This window comes from Sitophilus oryzae, unplaced genomic scaffold (genome assembly GCF_002938485.1).
Source record: "Sitophilus oryzae breed Bouriz unplaced genomic scaffold, Soryzae_2.0 scaffold_1297_pilon_pilon, whole genome shotgun sequence".
Taxonomy (NCBI): Eukaryota; Metazoa; Arthropoda; class Insecta; order Coleoptera; family Curculionidae; genus Sitophilus; species Sitophilus oryzae.
This window is the reverse complement of record NW_022145945.1, coordinates 12670768-12698093: the sequence shown is the minus strand read 5'-3', so window position 1 is coordinate 12698093 and position 27326 is coordinate 12670768. Positions and strand designations below refer to the sequence as shown.

At 31.8% G+C, this 27326-nt stretch overlaps 1 protein-coding gene across 2 annotated transcripts in view; it reads left to right on the top strand.

Annotated features, from left to right (window-relative positions):
• The window catches only part of LOC115874811, a 357918-nt gene that overhangs the window by 304175 nt on the left and 26417 nt on the right, over positions 1-27326 (top strand). For both annotated transcript variants that reach the window (XM_030890110.1, XM_030890109.1), the window contains exon 7: positions 16499-16557. In XM_030890110.1, the coding sequence (XP_030745970.1) occupies positions 16499-16557 (59 nt within the window). The remainder of the gene's footprint in view (positions 1-16498; positions 16558-27326) is intronic.

Here is a 27326-nt window from a genome sequence, read left to right as displayed (position 1 = left end):
GAATAAAAGTGAAACGCAGCGCGGGCAAATTGAATTTTCCGCGTTTTACGTGGAAGCGAACGGCGCGCCCCCCGCGGCGTGGCTGACAGCTAGAACGATCGGCGGGGCAGCTAGAACGATTGCCGGCAGCTAGATGTCGCTCGCGTCTGACAGATTGTGTTTCTTCCGCTATATGCTGTACGCTGAGATGGAACTACGGTAAATTATGCAAATATCCCAGCAGCACGGGTAAAATCTGTTTGGGAAAAATACTGAACAAGACGTGCGAATTTTCCTTTAAAATAATTTAAATATATTTGGTTTTCTTTATCAAAACATTTTATTTTGAATACTACACGTGCGTTTCGCTAGCCATATTAACATCATCAATAGATAATTACCTTTATCAAAAATATGTTGAGCAACACAAGATTTATCTGTACAGGGTGATTCACAGCCATGGCACGTTAAACGTTTATGAAGAACCGGTGATAGGATTTTATTGAAAATTTGGATTTTTGCATAAAAGAACCTGCTCCATCTGTCTAAATTATTTTCAGCATTACAGTGTTGCCGCTTCATACTAAAAGTGATAGTATCTTTGTTATTTTAAATGGAACAATGTGTATATTAGTATATTTTTTGAAACTGCATCCATATCTCAAAATGTTTCTATTATACTAATCTATACCTATCTCTTGTACTTTTCGGGATAAACCACACGTATATAAAATTGAAAAAAAACTTCATCTCGAATAAGCATTGGTTAAATCATAAATTCGGCATATTGAAAGCGGAAATTTGGTTTATAGGTTAAAGAAAGACGTTCGATCTATCTGATCAACTGATTGGATATCATACAGGGAGATCAAAAAATATTTATTTCCGTTTATTATAAAATACCTCAAGTCATTGATATTTTAAATTTAAGCCTATGTATAGGTATTATTTAAAAATCAAAACACAAATCAAATTGCTTTTCAATGTTATATCATGTTCCTATACCTAAACCTTATGGTTACTTTAGTAAAGCTATTTAATAGATAATAATTCTATTATAATTGTTTCGTTTAAAGAAAATCGTTACCATGACAAAGATTCAAACTATGTAAGTATCAATCTGTATCAATTAGACTTTACTTGCTAAATTTGGAAAATTGTCATGGTAACGAAATTCTTGAAATGAAACAATTATAGTAGAAATATTATCTTTTAAATTGCTTTACTGAAAAAAAACAGAAGCTTTAGGTGTAGGAACATGATATATCGTTGGAAAGCAATTTTATTTGTGTTTCGATTTTATAAATAATATACACATAAACTTTAAGTTAAAATAACACAAAGATTTGAACAATTTTTTAACAAACGGAAATAAATATGTAGTTTGCTCTCCCTGTGGAACATGCAATCGGTTGATTTAGATAGATCGAATATATCGCCTTTCGTTAACTTACAACCGAAATTTCAACTCTAAAAAATTTCAATTATGATTTTACAAATGTTTATTCAAGATCATTATTTTTCAATTTTAAACATGTTTTATTTTTTATCTCAGAAACTATTAGAGATACATATAGGTTAGTATATATATAGGTTTCCATAAATGTAATAATATACCAGGTATTCCATTTAAAATAAGAAACATGGTACCACTATGTATGAAGCGGCAGCAGTGTAACGCTGAAAATATTTTAGATAGATGGAGCAGATGCCTTTTGTAAAAATTCTATGACTGGTTCTCCATAAACATCTAACGTGCCGTCACCGTAAATCACCCTATATATTTTGCCATATCTTAATTGAGCCATATGCTCTTTGAATCTAGATATTATGGATCTTCTATGTTGCCCAACATATTCCATGATTACAATTATTCTTACCTGATATGTAATAATCTATAAAATATTATTATATTATGAGTATTTATGAAATTCAGTATTCGTTATTTCATTAGTTAGTGACCCTATATATACTATGTATGTACAAACAGTCAGGGAATATTTCGACAGACATACAAAAAATGACAGAAAATTCAAATTACTTGTTAATTAGATAACGACAGACAGCTACAATCACTGACAAATATCCTCTCCTTAGACAGAAATTACACACTAAAACATACATTTAATGTGCCCATTAAAGATGTACAAACTATGTTTTGGTTGATTTGCTAAATCAGGCTCAATGTTTTAATAACTGTAAGAAGTCAATTAAACTATGTTTCAACAAACTATAAAATATTTTACGATTACCATTTCTACCTAATTTAAACACCTTGGTATATTATGTCTATTAAAGTACATACTCTTAATTAAGAATATTATATTTTATGATAGTCACCTTTAAATGTATTTTACATAAAATACATTTAATATGACATTTAAGATTTAATATTCTAGGCCTCGTTTTGTAGAAAGGAACCTCAGTCTTAAATAACATGTATAATAAAACGTAACTTTTGCAAAGGGTAAAATAAATACAGTAAGTATAAAAAGTTTTATGACCAATTACAGTTAGGCTTTGACAGTTGAAAATAATGTTGTAATCATTTAATAAAAAAAAATGACAAGAAAGAAAGGACAACAGCGTTGGCGAGACCACAAGAGCGTTTCAATATAGTCCGTTATCTATACTAATATATAAAATCCTTAAGTGTCTGACATACTGATTAATCACGATCCTGCACAAACCACTCAACGTAAGAAGCTCAATTTTGGCATACAGGTTGATTCTAGGGTGTAGAGGTTCGATAAGAAGGGATTTTTCGAAATTCCAGTTCCAAGAGGGTGAAACCACCCATCAAATATTACAATATTTTTCATTTAAAAAACGGTTAAGTTTCCGAAAAAAACGCTTAAACACGTATATTTTATTTTGTTTTTTGGCATATTTTAAGATTTTTAAAAAATGTATACAGGGTGTTTCGAAAAATCTGGTCATTGATTAATCACGATCCTGCTTAAAGCGCTTGACGTAAAAAGCTGATTTTTGGAAAACAGATTGACTTTAGGGTGTAGATTTCGATAAGAAGAGATTTTTCGAAACTCGAATTCTAAGGGGGCGAACCTATCCCTCAAATATTAAAATATTTTTTATTTAGAAACTGGTGAGTTTTTCGGAAAAATCTCAAACACGTATATTTTATTTTGTTGTTTTATATATTTTAAGATTTTTTATAAATTTATACAGGGTGTTTCATAAAATATGATCAATGAGTAATCACGATTCTGCTTAAACTGCTTGACGTTTAAAGCTGATTTTTGGCAAACGTATTGACTGTGGGTTGTAGAGGTTCGATAAGGAGGGGTTTCTCGGATCTCAAATTCCAAGAGGGTGAAAACGCCCCTCAAATATTACAATATTTGTTATTTAAAAAACGGTTAGTCTTTCGGGAAAACGCTTGGACAAGCATAATTTATTTGGTTTTTTTTACATATTTTGAATCTTTTTAAAAAATCATACAGGGTGTTCCAAAAAGTTGGGTAATTTCTTAACCACGATTCTGCTTAAACTGCTTGACGTAAAAAGCTTATTTTTAGCAAACGGATTTTTCGGAAGTCAAGTTCCAACGAGATGAAACTACCTCTCATATATTACCAAGTTATATAATAGTATCGCCATATTGTTTTTTCTCATGTTGATATAAATGTGAGAAAATTTTATCCAGTTTGTATGTTAATGGAAATTCTTGCTTTGCTTTATCATCAACATTACAAATTACAAATGATTAATTCGACGCGAACGAAGTCGCTGGTACACGCTAGTATGATATACAGGATCAGTCTTAAATAAGTGCAAATATCCTTAGGGGTAGTTTTTCGCGAAACATTTTTTTGAAAAAAAAATTTTTAGTTTTTAGTTAAAAACATAATTTCTTGATATTATGGCAACATGGGCAGAAAGTAGATTAAATTTACAAGAAAGAAAACCCAGAAGAGATCGAGTGGTTTTCAAAATTTAAACAAAAAATATATATATTTTTTAAATTTTTAAAGCAAAATAACTCCGTTATTTTGTACTTTTTTGTGTGTAGCATCTTTAGTGTCATAAAAAAGTAGCAGATTGATGTGAAAATTGCATCTTTGTATCTCTACTCATAAACATAAAACCGTGTAAAACATACAAAAATGTGTAGAAAACTTTTTTTTTATTTAAATAATCTTAATAACTGTTAAATATAAGTTGTGGTGGCTTCAGAAAAATAAGTAAACATGGAGTATGAATAAATATCCATTAATTTGTAATGGAGTGTAATGTAATACCACTATATTAAACTGATATGAAAAATCAAAAACCGTGCATTTAGAAAGCAGTTACCGATGGTAGATTAAATTAGCTATTCCTCTAAGGTTACACAAGAATATTTAGTTTAAATCATTGTCTAACACTATTAATTACAATATAGTAAAAAATATATTTTCAAAAATTAAAATTGTAAAAGTTCAGGGCAATACGAAGTGACTAACTGTTCTGGCAGTCCGCCTTTAATATAATATATCATATTTTGTAAAAGGTTTGGAGTAAAAATCTCAAATAAGAATCCTGATACAGAGCTTTTACGGAGCCATCTTGTATGTATGCATTTGTATATGTGTGTTTATTTAAATACTAAAGTAAAAGCAACGAATTTAAATGGGTAAAGTTTCTAATATATCTTATTAACAATACAATGCAAAAAGTTTTATAAACATTCGTTCACAGTAAATGAATTCCGAGGTTTGTATCCTATAAAAGGGCTTAAAGCAATCCACTACATCGCTGTACAAGATATTTCAACATATCAGGGTAAGTCTTAAATAAGTGGAAATATTTTAGGGGTAGTATATTTCGATTCCATGAACAAAATTATAATTTTTTTTTCGCAATTTTTTTTTTATTTTTAATTAAAAACCATATCTTGATAGTATGGCAACATAGGTAGTAGATTAAATTTACAAGAAGTAAAACCCAAAAAAGATCCAGTGGTTCTCAAAATTTAAGGGAAATATATATTTTTTTTAATTCAAAGTAAAATAACTCGGATATTTTGGACGTATTTGAAAAACGGTAAAGAGAAAATATGTTTCTTTTATCGAGATCTACCAGCCCGAAAATATTTGCTCTTATTGAAGACTCACCCTGTATAAGAAAAAAGTGTATTTTAAAAAAGTTCTGGGTTTTTCGCCACTACAAAAAAAACGAGATTTGGTATATTAGTATATGACATAAATTAGGATTGATTGGTGTATTCAATTGTTTTTGGTCAATTCCTGTTTCACCAGAAATGACTTCAACTTTTGATTTTTAAATGGCACCCTCGGTATTTTTGTACTTTATTCGATAGAAGATGACATTCTGAATAGAATGACATATCATATGTCAACCTTTGACATTCTCGCTTAATAAAAAATTGTATTTTAAAATTCAATCTAGAGTGTCATGGCTATGTTAAAGACACTAATTCTTCATCAAGGAGCCTTGGAAAAATAGATTTGATCGTCTAATGTTTTTAATGTTTTGTCCTGACCAGTTAGAAAATGCTCAAATCGTATGTTTAATCATATCTCAATTTTTTCAAATGGAACGAGGGTGACTCATTAGCATATTCGAAGAAAGCATTTTTTTACGAATAATTTGATACCACACACTTGGTATTTCAAGTCAAATTTTTGTTACGAACCGCACGTTATAATTTCAAATAAACCACATGCGAAAATGTCAAAAGTCGACATATGATATGTCATTCTATTCAGAGTGACATTTTCTATCGAATGAAGCAAAAAAATATCGGGGGTGTCATTTAAAAATCAAAAGTTGTAGTCATTTCCGGTGAAACCGGAAGTGACCGAAAACAACTGAATACGTCAATCAATCCTAATTTATGTCATATAATAAAATACCAAATCTTGTTTTTTCAACTAAAAAAATAAAAAAGTTATATGGGTGAGCCACTTTTGAGACTCACCCAGTATATTAATTAATTCATTATAATAAAATTAAATAATAAACATATTGTAATTCTATTCCTGCAGATTGAGTGAAAATTTAATAACTAATATTTAATAAATTAAATATCTACTGGACATATTAGTATAAACGCGTGTTCAAACATAAAACGATATGTAATGAACGAAATATCATCGTAACAACAGCTATTTTAGAAACGTCTAGGTTTACATATTTCACTCAGATTTATGAAAAAAAGGCCTTTGCCTCGGGTACAGATACTGCCAGGTTTTGGAAATAGTACAAAAAAAAGTCTTTACAAAAATGACTTCACTTGAAATAAAATGATCAAAGTCAAAGACTTAAATCATTTGAACTTTATGTTGAATTTGACTTAAGATTTAAATCATTTTAATTATAGGGATGACTTAAGACTTGAATCTTTTTAAAACTGACTTGTTGCTGCTCTGCACCCTGTTCACTAAACAATGAATTATTACTTATAATGCAATGTGCGAACAAAACGTAACAACAATATTTCCAATCCAACCATCATATTATTTTAACGCCACGACCTTTTTAGACCACACCATTTTTTATCGAAAAAATGTCCAACGATGACATACTGATCATGCGTGAATATACCGGCACCGATTGCGACGTAAACTACCAGAAAGCAATCATACTCAACGACGACACAGAACCCACGCTGCTCAGCCAATGGCTGAACGGGTTCCATCGCCGATCCACCGTTTTCTGGGTTCATTTCACTGATGACGATGCTCCCACAACGGTCGAAACCTCGACTATAGTAAGCAAACGGCCCGATTCGCTCGGATCCGGTTCCGAGCACTCGTCCGCGTCGAACTCACTCAGTTCGAGTGTGAACTTTGATGAGGTCGATGAGGTGGACGATGAGGACGTGCTGGAGAAGATAGAGGACGTTTTTGTGCCACCCTGTAGGAGTATAGCGCACAGGGAGAGCGAGTTGTTGGTCGCTCTTGCGGAGAATTGTTCTCTAGGGCCTGTGTGTTATTTTTGCAGGTAAAGTATTGAAAAATAATGTACTTTGATAATAATAATTTTCATGAAACTAATGAAATAGTACTTTTGATTTAATGTGAAGGGACATAAAACAAAAAAAACGGAATATATGAAGGTTTCTAGGATTTTCAATAAAATATTCAAAATTAGTGATCTCATTACCGGTTTATCGATTTACCTGTTTACCGGTTAAAACCTATGTATATTAAGACAAGAAATCTACACTAGGTTAAAAGCCAGAAGCTAAATTTTTAATGCCTAGACGTTAAAATTACTTTTTTATGCCAATCACGTCGCAGAAATTAATACTTTTGTGACGTTTGAAAAAAAAAATATTTTTTTCAAATAAAAAAAAATATTTTTCCCAACGTCACAACAAAAAAAATATTTTTTTTCAAACGTCACAAAATTATTAATTTTTGCGACGTGACAATATAAAAAAGTAACTTTAACGCCTAGGCATAAGTAAAAGTAAAGCACTTTTACGCCTAAACATAAAAGCACGAAAATGAATTATTAAACTGACATAAAGTGTCAAATTCAAGGAGCAAAACTATAGTTTCTCGAAATATAATTATTACATACAAGGCATGAATTTGAAATCTTTTTATATTATTTGGAACGTTTGAAATGGTTTAAAATAGTATATTGTTTTATTAGGAATAAAAATGACACTTTTTGTGGCGAGGCTGTACGTTTGACATACAGGCAAGGCACAAAAAGTAATTTTTACTCCGAATAGAACATGCTATTTTTTTTCAAACGCCAATTTTTTTGTCAATCACGTCGCATACATAATACTTTTGTGACATTTGAAAAAAAAAAACTTATCTGTGGCGTTTGAAAAAAATAGCTTGTTCTATTCGGAGTAAAAATGACTTTTTGTGCCTCGGCTGTTAGGCAAGTCAATCTGGAGGTTGAAGTGGAAAAAATTAGTAACCAGCCGATCTCAACGGGAATGTGTAGATAATGATCTCCTATTTAACCCCTCAAAAGTCTCATTCGGTCCCAGTGGGGGAAGTTTGAAAAAAACCGCCGCCATCTTGGATTTTTTCGTTTTATTTTTCAAATATCTCCGTTTGCATATTTTTTTTTCGAAAAAACTAAAGACATGCTTTCTGTAGAGAATTAAATTTAGAATATTTTACCTTCAATCATTTCTTTTTTCTAAAATAAATAGTAATAGAGATAGAGCAATTTTTTACTATATACGTTTTATAAATTTTCTTGTTTTATTTTAAACCAAACAGCTGTAATTTTTGCGTTAACAGTATAGTGTTAATATAGATAAATAAGGTATAAATTTAAGCATTAAAACACTTCAAAATAACGTTTAGATATTATTTATTAAATAAAATTATTTTTGAACAAATTGTTGTTAAATTAAAGTTATTAAATAAATCTGCTATGACGTCATCCTGAGCGTCATTTTCGTCCTCAACTAAAATACAAAAGTATGAGCAACTGATCCCGTAGCACTGACCACACTTTGAAGAACATTTAAGATCCAGTTTTCTACTAGAGTAATTTTTAGGGCACTGATTCTCTTTGCAATTGCAAAAAAATAATTTTTGTAGGCCAGAGGGAGCCATTTCTTCTGTTGATTGAATAGGTGTCAGATTGTCTTTTTGATCTTTCTTCCATCCCTATTGTAAAAGATCTAAATAATAAAAAGGTTATCAAATATCAAAAATATCTGAGGTTTTTTCGAAAAAAGTTATGCAAACGGAGATATTTGAAAAAAAAAGAAAAAATCTAAGATGGCGTTGGGTTTTTTACATACCAAACCAAAAGTTCCCCCACTGGGACCGAATGAAAATTTTGGAGGGTTAAATAGGAGATCATTATCTACACATTCCCGTTGAGATTGGTTGGTTCCTAATGTTTCCACCTTTATAATACTCGGCTACGTTTACTGGCCTATCTGTGTCGGACTCGCTAACGCTCGTCAAACGTAGAGCCTCACCACAAGAAATGAACTTTTTACTCCTAATGAAACTATATACTATTATTAATCAGATGTCATTTTAGATAACAGTAATAAATAATTTTTCTTCAATTAATTGCTTCCTAGTTTACCAAATTTAGAACAAATTTACACATGATATAGTTTACATTAAACAAACTATTCAAAAATCTCCCATGCATCATCTTTTAAAAACGATCAAACAGAACAGCCACCAGCTGTTCTTAAACAATGGCTGTTGGCAGCAATGAAAAGTGTTATTCGTCTTCATTAACGTAGAGCACCTGCTTAACATCATAAGTATCTGACAGGTTCTTTACTTTTTGAGAACAATGGACGCAGTCTAGGACCATATGTTGGGAAATAGCTCTTAATTTAACTGCTATAGAAAATTGAACTTGTACAAAAATATTTTAAGTGTTTTAAATTTTTCTTTTAAACGACTTCTCTCTGTCTTTTATTGAACTTGAATTTATAAGAACCGTTTTATAATTATATAGGCATTTTAATGTATTTATATTTGGGTTGTTTACACTGACTGACATGAAACAGAGACAAAAATTTTCATATATTTTAAAGTTTAATATATTTTGTTTTGGTTTCCCGATTTTGAAGATTTTTTAAGCAACGATAAATTGTTTGACTTTTTAGTCTTTTATTAAATTAAAAATTAGTCCTCATCTTCATAACTATCATACGAGGAACACCCGATGGAATGGCTTAACAAAGTAAAGAATTTAAAAATCGCTTTATCGTCAAGTTGCCAGCTTTTCCGGATAGTTTATTTTTGGATTTATTTCAATAGGTGTATTTTTGTTGGAGATATTCGGCTTTTGAAAAGGGCATTAACGATATACAGCAATTTTAGCATTAAAAGTATGTCTGCTTTTGGTCCTCACAAACACACCTATAAAATAGTGTTTACTATTTTTCTAATCTTATGGAAAAGTCATATTATTGTTGTCGTTAGTTATTCTGGCAGTGTTGGTTTTAAGTACAGAAGTTGATCTCTACCATGATCAATTAAAGCAACAATAACCGATACAATTTCTGGGCTAGAAAATAGTTATTTATGATATAAGTGCTAAAAGTGGTATTTTATTTTGTGAGAAATTCTGCTTGGGAAACGACTTCGAAGGATATCGGACTTTTTTCGACTATATAAATCTTTATTTGTAAACTTTAATGCATAAAATATTTTCAATTTAATAAATAATTTAATGATGTAAATAAGAGGAAATTTCTCACATGGTTGGTCAAATTCTATAGTTTTCATTATATCAAACAGCCTCTGAATGTTTTCTTCAGTGCAAAACTCATCAAAATTTAATATAAATAATTTTTCCAGCCAGTAAATAAAATGAACAAATTTTTCCACTTTCATGATCAAAGGCTTTTAAATGGGTAAATAATTTCGAGTTATCCAGAGATTCGGATTCTTTTGCAAATTTTAGACAAATATCACATTGATGTATTTGAAGACTCTTTTTAATGATGTAGTCAAACATAATTAAAGGCATTTTGAGTTGAAAACATTTCTCAGAGGCTGTTTGATATAATGAAAACTATAAAATTTGACCACCCATGTGAGAAATTTCCTCTTATTTACATCATTTAATGATTTATTAGATTGAAATATTTGATGTATTAAAGTTTACAAATAAAGATTTATATAGTCGAAAAAAGTCCGATAGAACCAATAGAAAGGTAACTATTTTGTCACATTTTTAATTAAATTTTGTTAAATAAATTAATTTTTTATACTATAAATATCTTTTTCTTCCTTATAAATAAACACATTTGCATCCCATTTTAAATAAGATATACAAATTACCAAAACTTAGAAATAACAGTTCAAAAGTTCAACAAAAATCCTACACGCGTTTTTAAAAAGAAACATATAACCACGCACTATGTCACTCCAGCAAGCGAATACGACACAGCATGGGTTTCCGGACTAAACGACTGGTGTATTTACACCACTCAATAGGCGTGTCGGGTTTGCCGAACGGTTTCCGATGCAGTCGCTTTCTTTCGCATCTGTTATAGGTAATTTGTGGTAATAGGGTTCCCGTTTTTACCCTTTGGATACGGAACCTTAAACGGGATATTTATTTAATAATTCATCATTATCTACCACTTTCAACTACAAGGATTAGAACAATTAAGTTCATTATTATTCTAAGATAGGAACAGTTATTTAATATCGATGGCTGTGTCGAGTATGTGTTTTTAAAATTGAAGTACTTAATGACCATTTTGTATTCAGCCTGGGTCCTTTCGGCCGAATACAATGCCTATTTAAATAAATTCTGAGCGGTGCATTTCGTGGTGCAACTTCTATAGAAAAGTTCCGGTGAGAACGCTACAAAGACACCAAGCAAATACGTTTGTGACATATTTGTTTTTATTATTCCCAACGATGTTTCTTGTACAACGAGGAATCGAAGAAAAAGCCCAGATGGCGAAATTGTTTTATGTCTTATTGTTTATATATTTCATTGTTATACGGTTGTGAATATTAATTTAGTTCAAATAAAAACAATCAAATGTAACTTTCTAAGTCTTTTAATTTGAAAAAGTGTTTTAACATTGAAAATGTTTCTGTTATCCTATATAAGGGAGCCCAAATCGAATTAAAATGCTACATTTGCCACACCATGACGTCATATATACAAGGGTATAGGAAATCTCGGCGCAGCGGCGGCAGTCGGCCAGCGCGCGCAAAAACCATTACATCGCTAATTGTTTATTGATATATCTTTATTAGTTTAAAAGCAAAAAATATGGGGTTTGCTTTGATACCTTGTCAAGACATAAGCGAAACTTTTAAATTGTTTCTTTTTTTCATTTAGGCCTTCGTTTTTCGTTAAATGAAAGTTATATTAAAAAAAATCTATTTTTAAACCAAATTTTCGCATGATTGAAATGATTATTCATGTTTAAAGTTTTTTTTGGTCATAAGCGCTAATGGAAATGTTTTTTTGTAAATAATTATAAAAAATTACTCCCTACGAAGACTTTATTGTGTACTGGATCAAAAAATAAGTATTTGTTTTCTCTATACGGTGGTATTAATATATCGATTTTTGATGATAGTGCCCTTTTACCCGGTCTAATTTTGTACTACTTTCGGAATAAGGGTCCCCATATCATGTACTGTACTTCCATCCCTGAAAAATTCAGCTTGTGACACCGAAGTGAGAGGTAACGTCAAAATAAGCTTTAATCTACCTACATCATAGGTAGGTGTAGGTACTCTAGGTATATTCTACCTAGACAGTAGCTGAACTAGCTGACAGTAGTAATTAATTTGTTATCCGATAAGTAGTTTGGTTTGGTTTGGTTTGGTTTGATAATAAGACTAATTTCTTCTTATTGGTAATAAGACTAATTTCTTCTTATTCTTTTAAATATTACAGTGTTTCTTTTTCCTAAAATGTTATACTTAATTTTCGCTTAAAATTAAAAAGTCACAAATGGAGGAAAATATACGTTATTGAATAAAGTTTATACAAATCACTTTACCATAACAAAAAAGTAAAAACATGTCATGGCGGAAGATATTCAGGTGGCATTTCACACATTTATCTATTAAAATCGAGATTAAAATAATAAACTTGCGTAACATGTTATACACGAGATAGAAAGTTTCAGAATCGATTAATACGCAATACGCTACGCAGTCAACTTATTCCTATGCGCGGATGAGCGTCTTCAAGACTCTTCCTTCGGCCAGGGTCACGACGCCGCCGAAGAGGAATCGGCCTACGTTTGGCTAAACAGGCTGGACACGGTGGAGTACGATATTGGCGAGTCTGAATATTTATAAAAATTTGCAAAGTAAAATATGTTGGAAAAATAATTAATCCATACATATATAAAAGCTCAAAGGTTTTTTGTTGCATCCATCCCGCCGAAACCGCTTTACCAATCTTGATGATTCTTTTTTAAATGAAAGGTATATGTGTAGATTTGTTATGAAGTATTTTATAGTGCTTAATGGCTATTTCTTTGTGTAAAACGACTAAATACTAAAACATACCTGAAAAAACACCTACGCACAATACCTCCAGAAATAAATTATTTGTCATTGTCAGTGGTGTGTCAGTTAGATTATATATTACGTTTTAGATATTTTAGAGTGAATTCATGCCGCCAGCTTTACATACATAAATATTAGCACAAAGGTTCGTTTAAACGACATTAGTGAATTAGCTACACAAAGCGATTTTAGGAAATTCATCCTCTTAGAGGGTAAAATTATCTCGGAACAGTTTGTTGTATGAAAATTCCTTACTATTTGGTCTAGAAGAATGAAATCCTACAAAAAGAATTAGAAGAAATTTTTGAAATTCATCAACCAAATGGGTAAAGTTAGTAAAAATTTATATAAAACTTGGTGACCTCTGGATTATACACATAAAAATGGGCACAAAGGTAAAGCGAATTTATGAAATTTATACCCTTAGGGAGTAGAATAGGGAATGAAAGTTTGCTGTAATGAAAATGCAATATTATAACATTATAAACCAGACAGTATAAAATTTTATACAAGGGTTTATCTAGTGACATCATAACGAAATATATCTTCCTCAATTATCCTTCAAAGAATAAAAAATAACCTATAAAGAAAGTATTAGTGCTCTTAATAAATAAAAAAAAGATGAAAAATAAAAGAAGAAAAAAATCTCTCTATAAAGAAGTAAAAAATGCATGAACGATTCGAGGTGTAACGCGAACGTAGTCGCGAGAAAAAGCTAGTAATTTATTAAATTATTTTATTTAACTCATTAATTTTCATTGAAAAGGAATTTTTGTAATTCGCCACTATATTAGTTAAAAACTAAGAAACTCATATCAAATTTAAGTTTTGCGATTTTGACTTACTTAATACTTTTTACAAAATCTGAACACATTTTAAAAGAAAAAAAGTTTTTGATAATATTTGTGTAGATTGACTACAAGTTGTATAACATAAATTTCTACGACCGGTCTACCTAGTCGTCTGCAGCATCGCCTTGTGGTGCAAACGTTGGCCTGTTAATCTGTGACGTGACGCACAACAGCCAAGAAAAACAGAAGCGTGGCTAAGAATTTAGTAATTTAAAAAAAAGACTTTTAGATACAGTAGTAGGTATTAAAAAGTTTTGTGTTTAAATGGGGTTTGCCTTTAACAGTTAAAAAATTATATCGTAAAGTGTAACTTTCCGTAAGAATTCTTTTTTTGCTTGCTTGTTTTACGGATAGGTGCGATCGCATAATTATTATTGATAATGTTTTATTTAATTTTAACATTACTACTTTTTCAGTGAATCTTTAAATCTGTTGTTTTTTGTTAAGTTCGTTATTTAAACATATGTATGTAATACATTCATATTAACACTAATCATATTTTTACGTTTTTATTCATCATTTTCAATGCCCCCCCGGTTGCATCTTTGTAAAGGACTGTGAATTTTTTATCGGACAATAGATTTTTTTACTGTAATATGAAAAATGGTTTTATTAATCATTAAATCTACCAATAATAATACCCAATGAATTAATAATTACAAAAAATAAAACACGCAATATTATTTCATATGGCTCTTTCAACGGTAAAATACCAAAGAAAAATCAAAATTTATATACCGGGTGCGCCTCAAAAGTGGCTCACCCCTATAACTTTTTTATTTTTTGAGATAAAAAAGAGATTTGGTATGTTAGTATCTATCTACATGTATAAAATGCTAATGTTTATCTGTGTCGTCTCTACTGAACTAACGACTTGCTCTAGAAAGTTGCTTTTTTTGCTAAAAAATAGCTAATTGGCTCTTCTAAAAACTGTCGTAGCTGGATTTTTTGTTTTTCATTTAATTAAAAATAAATAAAAGGTATTTTTTTCCTGATGTCGTGGCGGATCCCCCAGGCTTCAACTAGTATGACGTAAATTAGAATTGATTGACGTATTCAATTGTTTTTGGTCACTTCCTGTTTCACCGGAAATGACTAAAACTTTTGATTTTTAGATGGCACTCTCCGTATTTTTTTTACTTTATTCGATAGAAAATGACATACTGAATAGAATGACATATCATAAATATGTCAACTTTTGATATTCTCGCTTAATAAAAAATCGTATTTTAAAATTGGATCTAGAGTGGCTATGTTAAAAACACTAATTCTTAATCAAGGAGCCTTGGAAAAATAGATTTGATCGTCTAATGTTTTTAGTGTCTTGTCCTGGCCAGTTAGAAATTGCTCAAATCGTATTTTTAATCATATCTCAATATTTTCAAATGGAACGAGGGTGGCTCATTAGAATATTTGAAGAAAGCATTTTTTACGAATAATTTGATACCACACACTTCGAGTCAAATTTTCATTACGAACCACAAGTTATAATTTCAAATACACCATATGCGAAAATGTCAAAAGTTGGCATATGATATGTCAGTCTATTCAGAGTGTTATTTTCTTTCAAATAAAGTAAAAAAATACCGACGACGACGGTGCCATTTAAAAATCAAAAGTTGTAGTCATTTCCGGTGAAACAGGAAGTGACCGAAAACAATTGAATATGTCAATCAATCCTAATTTATGTCATATACTAACATACCAAATCTCGCTTTTTAACTGAAAAAATAAAAAAAGTTATAGGGGTGAGCCACTTTTTTAGGGGTGGAAAATGCCATGTGAAATATAAAACCTCGAATATCTGCGAAACAGAAATTATTAAGTACAATATTATTATTATTATTAAATACAAAAAATGTTCATTTTTTAATTCTCCATCTATTTAAAAAAATAATATACAGTGTGTTCCATTAAAAAAAACGGAGAATTATTTTATATTTAAGAAAGTTTGGCATAGAATTTTGAACATCCTGTATGATTTACGATCACCATAGTTATAGCAAAGCGAGTACAGACCATCTAAAGTAAATACCTAATATAGTTTTTATTTCAGGACAGTTCTTGTATTTATAATAATTTTTTAAAAACGGCTGAAAAATATACATTTTTTATTTATTTATTAATGCTCTGAATCTATCGAAAATATTTACTCATATCCTAGGATTATGTAAAGCGATCTGAAATGAAGCAAAAAATGCTATAATATACAGGGTGAACTTTTAAAAAAAAATCATCCCGATCCACTCACTTTTTTGACCCACTCTATAGAAGTTAAAATATTTTCCTGAAATACATCCTATTACATACTTCAGATCTGCACTTAAACTAAATTCTCAAATTTTTTATTTTACCAGCTACAGATGCTCGACTTACTATTGCCGGACGCTGTATAAGTATTAAATTTTACATCAATAATCACCCTTTGGATTATACCGTATGATCGAAAAAAAAACGGCGTCCAGTTGGCTTGGAAATGAACATCGTTGACATTCCCCATATAATTTTACATATAAAATGACAGCGATCTTCATTTCATAGCCATCGCTGACGCCATTTTTATTCGATCATACGGTATCTACTTATATACATTTTTTTGCTCCAATCAAAGACTTTCTTATATCATTTAGTGAAAACAACCTGCACCGAGTAATTAAAACTAACAATTTCATTTTGTTTTTGTTTCAGCAAGAAAAACTCGATAGTACTACGAACTCAACTTTCAGTACGGGTCCACACGATAATAGGTGAGTTTAGATTACTAATTGCATAGAAACAGCGTCTGTCTGTTGTCAGTTTTTATAGCAGAGAAAAACCGAAGTAATTGCTTTATTATTCTAATTACATGCTTTTGTTGTTCGTGTATGTGTATACATTCCTTTCACTGGCACTGAGTGGAGATTAATTGTCAACGTGACGAAAATTATTTGGTACTGCTACAGTAGTACTGCTTAGGGCGGTAATTTTAATTTTTATGTGTTTGTTTAATTATACACGGTAGGTAGTAAATTATAACTGAATTATTTTATGGAAATCGAATTGAAAGATAGGTATTATGCAATATACACCTTGTACTTGACATTGAATCATATTCAAATCTAGAAAACCACTGTATGTAAAGAAAAAAACATTCGATTAATGTGTACTACCAGTCATGACCTGTGCATGCGAAACCTGGAAACTTAAAACCGACATAATATCGAAACTGCAGGTCACACAATGCTCGATTGAACGAAATATCTGTTGGGAATAGCAAAGAAAGACCATAGAAAATGTAGAACAAGCGGAAGAGGGGTTAATCACCGCGACTTTGAAGATCTATTGCGTCCCCCTTTCTTGAACTATAACTCATTATACAGTCTATAACTCATCATACATGGGGATCTATCTGTTGTAGGGGGGACCTCGGACAACTGTTGGTTCTCCGAGGAGTGGACATTTACCCTCACTCATGGACAGGACATGACTTTGGCCCCCCCTCTCGAATTAATGACTCGCCAACTCGATGTTCTTACACTGCAATTCTGGCAAAGTTGGTGATACACCACCGGTGTTAGCCGGTCCACTTCTACAGATACCCGCATGTAGAGTCTTGCATGTCAGTCTTTGTGCTCTCGATATAGTTGTTTTAATTCTTCGTTTGTTCTTCTGGTCCATATATGTTGTATATCTTCTTTCATCCAAAAATCTTCCTCAGTATTTTTCTTTGCCAAATCTCTAGCCTCGAACTTTCCGTTGCATTGAACGTCCACGTTTCACATGCATACAGCACTATTGGTCGTATCATTATTTTTTACATTCTGATTTTTAAACTTCTAGAGATGTTCTTACTCTTAATAATTTTCTGTAGTGCGCTAACACATCTATTTTCTGCCATTATTTTTACCACAATTTCCTGAGTTACATTTGGTTTCCTTAGAAAGACGGCTCCTAGATATGTAAATGTATCTACTTTCTCAAACTTGTATCGTTTCCCTCTCTCAGAATCTATTTGTCACATCTTCCCTTCTCACAATTCCTATCTGACCACTCCATAAATTTCGTTTTCTTCTCATTACACACTAAGCCTACTTTTTGCACTTGGTCTTCTAGTCTCTTTCCGATCTCTTGTTAAGATAAATAAATCATCTGCAAAGGCTAAGCATTGGTGTCTTTTTGTATACAGAAGGCCCTCTCTGTTGGTTCCCTCATTTTGTATTACTTTTTCTAATACTACACTAAACAGTACTGGAGTTAGTGGATCCCCCTGGACCTCATGCGTCTCTGATTATAAATTTTTCCGTTGTTTTCTTGTTTTTCTTTGACTTTATTTACTGTCTCTTGGAGTGTCAATTTTATCATCTTGGTCAGTTTCTTGCTAACCCCTAATACGATTAATGCTCTAAACACCTCCGTCTTTTTAACTTTGTCATATGCCTGCTGAAAGTCGATAAATACCAGCATTGTCTGTTTTCCGTATTCATAACTCTCCGCTTGTATTTCTCTAAGGGTAAATATTTTGTCAACGGTACTTCTTTTCTCATCAACCTCCCCCACTAATATTTCTTTTATTATGTTGCCAGTACTTCATAAGCTACATTTAGGAGAGCTATACCACTGTAGTTTTGACACACACTCATATCTCCCTTCTTATGTATAGGGCAGATTATTGCTTCTTTCCACTCTTTTGGTATATTTCTTCTTTCTCCCATTCGTCTTTCAGTAGATCCTGGATGTGTTCCGTCAACTTGGACCCTCCATACCTCAGCCGGTAAATGATCATTTCCGGGACTTTTGTCGTTCTTTAAATTCTGGATTACATTCGTGGTTTAAATTCTTTGTACACTTTCATAATTCGGTGGGAGTACCTCTTTATTCTGATGTTCTACAGTGTGTTTCAAAACAAATGCGAAAAACTTCAGGGGGTGATTTCTTGTTCAAAATAAAGGGTAGTTTGCTTCATAAACGTTGGGTCAAAAGTCAACCATTAGGGAGATATCGCCGTACAAAAATGGCGGATAAATAATGTTTTTATTTTTTATCTTGAAAACGAAAAGAGATAGACTAATGAAATTTTATGAAAGCATTACTGTTATGAAAACACCCTTTCTGGTAATTTTTTTACTTTTTTAAAATGAGTGGAAGGGATTGAAATAAACTACCCCTATCATTCTTGTTAACGAAATTTAAAGAAAAATCTTATCAAACACATGCAAAAAAATTAATTTGGGTAGTTTAGTTTGTTTAGAAACTTTTTTATCTCTTGTATTTTTTTGATAAAACTCACCGATTTGAAATTAAAAAATAAAATGTAAAGCATTACATGTCAGGACAAAAAAAAATTTTAGATTAAGAATCTAGTGATAATAACAATAATAATAATCATCTAGATAATAACCTATTGCAGTAATGTCAAATAAAATAATATTAGAAACATGCTCAGCGGCCGACTAAATTTTTTCCTAAAAAAAATACAGCAGCCCACTAGATTCTTTATCAGAAAATGTTTTTTGTCCTGACATGTAATGCTTTACATTTTATTTTTTAATTTCAAATCGGTGAGTTTTATCAAAAAAACACAAGAGATAAAAAAGTTTTTAAACAAACTAAACTATCCAAATTAATTTTTTTGCATGTGTTTGATAAGATTTTTCTTTAAATTTCGTTAACAAGAATGATAGGGGTAGTTTATTTCAACCCCTTCCACTCATTTTAAAAAAGTAAAAAAATTACCAGAAAGGGTGTTTTCATAACAGTAATGCTTCCATAAAATTTCATTAGTCTATCTCTTTTCGTTTTCAAGATAAAAAATAAAAACAATATTTTTTCGCCATTTTTGTACCGCGATATCTCCCTAATGGTTGACTTTTGACCCAACGTTTATAAAGCAAACTCCCCTTTATTTTGAACAAGGAATCACCCCGTGAAGTTTTTCGCATTTGTTTTGAAACACCCTGTATATTTCTTTCATCATCCTCCTTCTTGTCTCTCATATCCTCGCTTTCATTTATATTAACTTCGCGGTTGATATTATTTGTCCTTCTTTGTCTTTAATATACTGGGTCGCTTTTATGTATGGAAACGGTCGATTATTAGGTAAAATATAGGAGGTACCGCAAAAAGTTAAATACAAAAGTTATAGGATTTTTAAATATCTATTAGCGAGTAATCCATTCTTCCATCAATTGTAAGCAAAAATCGAAATACACACAATGTACTTCAAACCAACCGTTTCCGAGTTATTCGCTTTTGAAAATATCACTTAAAAAATTCAATTTAATTAATTTCGATGTGTTTGGTTTGATTTGACGATGCCATTCTGCCGAAACTGTGATATTGTTGTAATGGGGTTTTTAAATTCCTATTAGCTACTAGTAAATTTAAGTATACAGGGTCGGTCATAAAGCTGTGTCACATAAAACTTTTTTTTAATGTAACCGCCTGTATATTATTGCATATTTCAATTCTTCATTCAGTTTTAAGCAATAATCGTTATACACAATGTACAGGGTGGTCGGAATTGATCTGTTTTAACAGAGAAAACCTATTTCCTGACTAGATAGAGCAAAACCGACATAGATATCATGGGCTCGATTTCTGAGACGTGTTTAATAGCATAAACCGCCTGTTGATATTTTCACTGCCAACTCAGATACGGGGTCTTTTTGAGTTTTTTACCATTTTGAAAATTGTCCATAACTTTTTTAATTCGGGGAATAATAAAATTCTGTAAAGACGTTCTTAAGGCACTTTTTTAAGCACAATCCAGTGGCGTAGTAAGTTTTTTCTATGCTTGCTCTTTTTGTCAGAAATAATAAAACATATAATTTTTTAAATGGAAATCATACTTGGCTATGAACTGTATAAAGTTATGGGTACCTATTTCTAAGAATGAGAGAAATATTAGGTTTCTCATCTTTGTATCGAAGTGTGCCTTGATTTTGTGTTGACCTAGTTGTCGAATTATCTTTTATCGCAATTTAATATTCTATATTATTATTTATCTGCATAATTAGAGACTTTTGAAAAGGTAAATTAATATTCTATATTAGTTTTAGTAATTACAATTGAAATCGATACAATAAACAAAGAACAAAGCTAAAAAACATATTTTTTGAGTGACGATTATAGTTTTCTAAAAAAAATAATCAGATGTCCGACCTCCTTGTTGAATATATAATAAACATCTTTTGCGCACAGAGTTACAGCGATTTATTAGGCGAACTGGTGTAATAAGTCCAAAAGCTTGCCTATTATAGTAGCCTTCTGCAATTCTTCTCTCGTCCCAATGGTTCCTCCTTTATATATAAGGTCTTTTAATTTTCACCATAAAAAATTCGAAAGGAGTTATGGGGTCCCCTGTTTCAATCCGATTCTCTATAAATTCTCCATTTAATGACGTTTTAATTGTAATTTGTAAAACTAATACAGAATGTTGATTTATCTTTTCAAAAGTCTTTAATTTTGCAGATAAATAATAATATAGAATATTAAATTGCGATGAAAAATAATTAGGCAACTAGGTCAACACAAAATCAAAGCCCGCTTCGATACAAAGATAAAAAAACCTAATATTTCTCTCACTGTTAGAAATAAATACCCATAACTTTATATCGTTGCAAAGGGTTAAATATCAGCATTTTTGTAAGTTCATAGCCAACTATGATTTTCATTTAAATAATTATATTTTTTATTATTTCTGACAAAAAAAGCAAGTATAGAAAAAAACTGACTACGCCACTGGATTGTGCTTAAAAAAGTGCCTTAAGAACGTCTTTACAGAATTTTATTATTTCGCGAATTAAAAAAGTTAGAGGTAATTTTCAAAATGGTAAAAAAAATCAAAATGACCCCGTATCTCAGTTGGCAGTGAAAATATCAACAGGCGGTTTATGCCATTAAGCCTGTCTCAGAAATTGAGCCCATGACATCTACGTCGGTTTTGCTCTATCTAGTCAGGAAATAGGTTTTCCCTGTTAAAACAGACCAATTTCGACCACCCTGTACATAAATTGAAGAATTGAAATGTTAAACGAAAATTTTGTAATTTCGAGACTTGATACACTCTCATTTTATGCATGTATAAATGCTAACTTGATTACTATTGTCAAATATTGGCATCGTTAAATAAAAGTGAACATATTGACATTAATTAAATCAAATTGTTTAAATATTTTCAAAAGTCAATAACTCGGAAACGGTTGGTTTGAGGTTCATTGTGTATTTCGATTTTTGCTTAGAATTGAAGGAAGAACCGAAATATGAAATAATATACAGGGGTTTCCATTTAAAAAAATGAAACTTTGATGTACCACGACTGTACAGGACCGACCCTGTATACTTAAATTTATAACCCGCTAATAGGTCTTTATAAACCCTATAACTTTTTTATTTAACTTTTTGCGGTACCTCTTATGTTTGACCTAATAATCGACTGTTTCTATACATAACAACGACCCTGTATAGTATCCTACCTTGATATCCCTTTCTTTCATTCCTCCTTCAGTTCCAAATATAAATTTTTAATTTGCCGTGTTTTATAATGCTCTTCTATTTTCATTAAGTTTTCTTCATAAAATTTCCTCTTTTTATTATGAAGAGTACTGGCCAAATAAACGACGTCTAGGGCTTCACCTCGCATTATCATCGATTGTCATCGCCAGCGGTCCTTGGTATTTAGCACAAACCTTTGAAGTACAATTTTCTCGATAACATTTTCAAATATTTATCTGCCTGAGGTAGGTATCTGTATTTTTCCCTTGTCTCTAGATAGTACAGTTTCCTGCTACCACTCTAGAATCTGCTCTAGGGCACCATGTCCGAAAGACCACGTGAATTACGGCCGACAAAACGTTCGTTTGCTCGTTTTAGATTAATTCTAATCGAATGGCATAATTATCGGTCATAAAAAAGTGACCATAATTGTCGGGTTGGAGCGTTAAACCAGTAGCACGGAACGCAAATACCTCTACAAGAAAATGTATGCGTACGCGGTCGCATTTATGAATGCGATTATTTCATTCTGACTGTATCTGGATCTAGCTGATGATTTTATTAGTTTAACCGTTGGTACGGTTTATTTATTAAGTTATTAAACGAAAAAAAGATACATTTTAAATTATATAATTATATTAATTATATGAATATTTCTTGTACTTATTATTTATATAAATCTTTCAAATCCACTGGGTAACAACTAGGGATTAGGGATGCAAACATCGCAAAAAGAAACATCGATATATTATAAATATCGATGTTACATCGCAAAAAGAAACATCGATATATTATAAATATCGATGTTTTTCATACTCTCTACAGGGTGAGTTTTAAATATGAGCAGATATTTCCAGAGCTGTTAAATTTCGATATAAGCGATATACTTTTTTCTTACTTTGAAAATTTAAAACAAATTGAATTTTTGCTAACATTTTGTGGTGATTTGCCAAAGGTTCCAATCCCCAACTGTAATCGTAAGTGGCAAGTAGCAAAAAGAAATTCTAAAAGGATTGAATTATTTTATAACAGTCGAATAGCGTTGTCTTAAGGACTGCTTGATTTTATTAAGCGTTTGGTTTCGACCATTCTGTTTTTTAATAAAAGTTGTCATATTAAACTATTTTGTAGTGGTTTTTACAACGTATCCTATAACGCATTAAACGATAATTTCTTTTAGTATGATATAACACTTAATAAAATAATGCTATATGATAACAAACATATTATTTTATTAGACTCTTATACCCACCATGTAAGAGTTCTATAATAGTCATATAACTAGTAGTCACAAGATCATATAATAGTTATTTAAACTTGTCTTATTAAAGTTGTATTACGTTGTATGATAGAATGTTTTATTGAATGTTTTATTGCGTTAAACTACGGTGCTGTATACAACACCAGTTATATAGCCTTATATGATAAAATTGTGATTAACAAAATAAATTCGCTGTAATATCTGCATTATAAAACTGGTAATGTATAATATAACCTCATTTTAAATTAAATGATATACCTAGTTATTTATTTTGTTATTGTTGTTGTTGCAAAAGTAATATCTACGTACGAGTATAATCAAGCACAGCTATTATGAATTCTGGACAAAGTTAGAAGAAAGTTAACAAACGCAGTGGTAGTTATAAAGAGCATGTAAGAAAAAACTCCTCGAAATTACGGCAAATAATCCCGAGAATTCCCTGGGTTCTCAAAAGCCAAAACCTCTCGGGTTGTCTGGCTTCTTCAAAGCATGGTTGCCAATTTGATGTAAAAGTTTTACTGTAGTAATGTTTGTATTGTTTTATTGTTGTTTTTCCAAGTCCTTAGGTTACCGCTCACTCGTCGGGCACGCATGAAATGCATTGCGTTCATGAATCCATGAAAATCTGATCACGTTTGTTAGTTTAAATACTAATCAAATGAGATTTGGCAACATCTATTTGTCACAAATCTCAATATGTCCAAAATAGTTCTATAGTGCCTGGAAATTCTGCGTAATGATAGATATTTATCCTATACCGTTTTATTTTACAACAAAGACTTATTTAAGGGATTTAGTTATAATAAAATGGTTGCATTATAATTCGCCATGTTTAAGGCAGAATTTTTGTATGGCCTATGGCCGCCATTATATGAAGCAAAACTAAAAACATCAAAATAAATTGTAAAATGTTATTTTTGAAAATTATTTTGTGATAAGATTCCCACATACAGTAATAAAGTGTCTAATTAAATTAAAAACAAGAATTTTTGAAAATTTTATTTTATTTTATTGTTTAAATTTATACGTAAACCTTAATCGTAATTAAAGCGCTTTAATTTTTTGCCAAATACATACCTATAATCTACCAGTAAAATTTTCGGCGCAACAAAAATTGTCCCTACTTTTCAAACCCTATTAATGATTTTTTATATTACATATTTGGTTGTACCTTCTGGCTCTACCCGCCATTTTCATTGTCGAGTAAAGTCTCCTTTTTAACAATCCACATCCTCTAGATTCATTTTACGACACGCTTAAAATATAATTTGCTCTTAATATTCTTCGGTAAAAAATAAAATACTCTTGTACCTCGCTAAATGATCAAATGTTTTTATTGTTCTCTTTCTTAGATGTGACAACGTAATACACAATAAAACTAGTTTTATAATAGTCATATAACGCTGTGTAAAATAGTTGCATAAGAGTTGTATACCCTTTTTATAGAACTTCTATACTACTAAACGGTTGTATAAAAATGGGCCTTTTTTGGTTGTAAAGCTATCATATTACGGTTATATAGCACGTTATATGAATTGAGGTATCCTATAAAAATTATCACATAGCTGTTTATACAGCCTTTATAAAATAAAATTTGCTACTTGGGTAAGCAGCGATTTTTGGAAATTCAATCCCTAGAGTGTTAAATTAGAAGTGAAAAGTTGCATAAAATGTGTTAACATCAGTTCTGGGAATATGAAATGTTGCAGATATTGCCGTAATTGCGTAACATAAAAAATATTTTTGGAAATACGCTCCTTAAGAGAGTGAAATGAGGGATGAACAGTACTGTAACGTAATTAATAACTATCATATTAATAAATTACTTTATTTAAGGATAATAACAAAAAATAACATCATTGTCCGCCTTCAGCTAAAGTCTAGTCTATGGCTACTCAACTTAACCTGTTATTGAACACTAAGGCTAAGAACATAGTGGAGCGACGAGGATAGCGGCGAGCAAGCAGCGCCATACCGCGCCGAGCAAGCCTCGAGGTGCTGAAACATAGTAGAGCGGCGAGGAATAGCGAGATACTTGTGCAAATTTATTATTTTCATTTGCTTATTGATAATTTAAAATTTTAACAGTGGCTAAAATGCTGGGCAGTAATGTCGCAAACATTTGGTTGTAGAATGTTTAGGAGGGGAGTTAATCACCGCGACCTTATAGATCTATTGTGTGTTCCCTTTCTTGAGTTATAACGAGTTATAACTCATCATACAGTCTCAGGGCTTTAAGAAAAGCCAGTATCTGAGACGGCTCCACAGAGGCCAGCTCTCCATCCTCGACATCAGACGTACCAAGGTTCATGGCACGAATGGTCGTCGTTTCGGCGCACTCAGTGATAAGGTGTTCTGGTGTTTCTCCATTTTCCCCACAAAATCTGCATTCGCCGTTGTTTCTCAGTTTCAACCTACTGAGGTGTTCGTTGAGGAGACAGTGTCCTATTAGAAACCCCGTGACAATCCGAAGATTGTTTTTACTTAAATCAAGGAAAACCTTTGATTTCTCGGTCATAAGTTCTAAGGAACTTTTTCGAGTGTCTTAGACCGTTGGAGGATACCCATTCCAAGTTACGGATGGAGTCTTCCAGATGCTTCAGTTCCGCTTTCAGTTGGTTCCCGTTTGGAAAACAGAACGGTTCTGGTCCAGTTCGTGGAGTGTTCGCTCCTTTTCTAGCTAGATCATTTGCTTTTTCATTGCCTTTTATCCCTTGGTGAACAGGCACCCAGAGTAGGAGGACTTTATTTTCTTTGCCTAATTTGTTGAGCTTCTCTAGGAATTCTTTGACCAACTTCAAATTGATGGTTACTGAGTTGATCGCGTTAAGTGCTGCTTGACTATCGGATAGGATGGCAATTTCCTGTTTTCGATAGTTCCTATCTAAGATAAATTGTACGCATCTTTCGATAGCGCAAATTTCTGCCTGAAGAATACTGGGGTAGGTGCCCATTGGTTCGGAGTATTCAGTTTTTCATTCCCAAATACTCCTATCCCTGTCCCTGCTTTGGTTTTGGAAGCATCAGTATACCACGTGATGGTATGGTCTTTTATATGCTGAGTAAGCGTTTCTTTCTTCCAATCCTTTTTATTACCCAATACTACAGTGAGGTGTTTCTCAAAGTTGTAAATTCTTGGTATGTCATCCACTGGGAGTTGGAGAAGTGGAAATTTCTTTTTGAGGGTGTTCCAAGCCCCTGACCTGAAAATTCTCCCAGTACTGTTTCCCTCAGTAACCATTCTAATCATTGTCGCATTGGCATAACTACCGACGACAATGTGCAGTGGTGTTAGGTCTAGAATGACCTCCATTGCTGCTGTTGGACATGTTCTCATGGCACCTGTGATGCAGATACATGCCAGTCTCATTTGGTTAGATGAAGTTTTTAAAAACCGGAGAAAGTATGGCAAGTTACTACAACCTTTACGAAAATTTGTTGCTACTTCATCTCATAACTTATCTAAAATGTACTGGTTAGGGTGATTACTACCTTTCTGATCCCATAAAATCTCTCTTACAAATACTTAATCTATTAATTTTTGAGAATTTATCATTTTCTATAGCGCGACAGAGCGACGAAAACAAAATTATTTGAATCGATCTCGCCGCCCGATCTAACCGCTCGAGCAGATCGCTTTACTATGTTCGCACGTACTTGTCTTCACAGCAGGGTCTATTTTACCATAAGGCCCATAAGGCCCGGGCCTTGGCCCCGGTGGTCTGAGGGCCCGTTGAAAGTTGTAAAATATTCATAATTTCTTGAATTTTTTAATTTTATTGG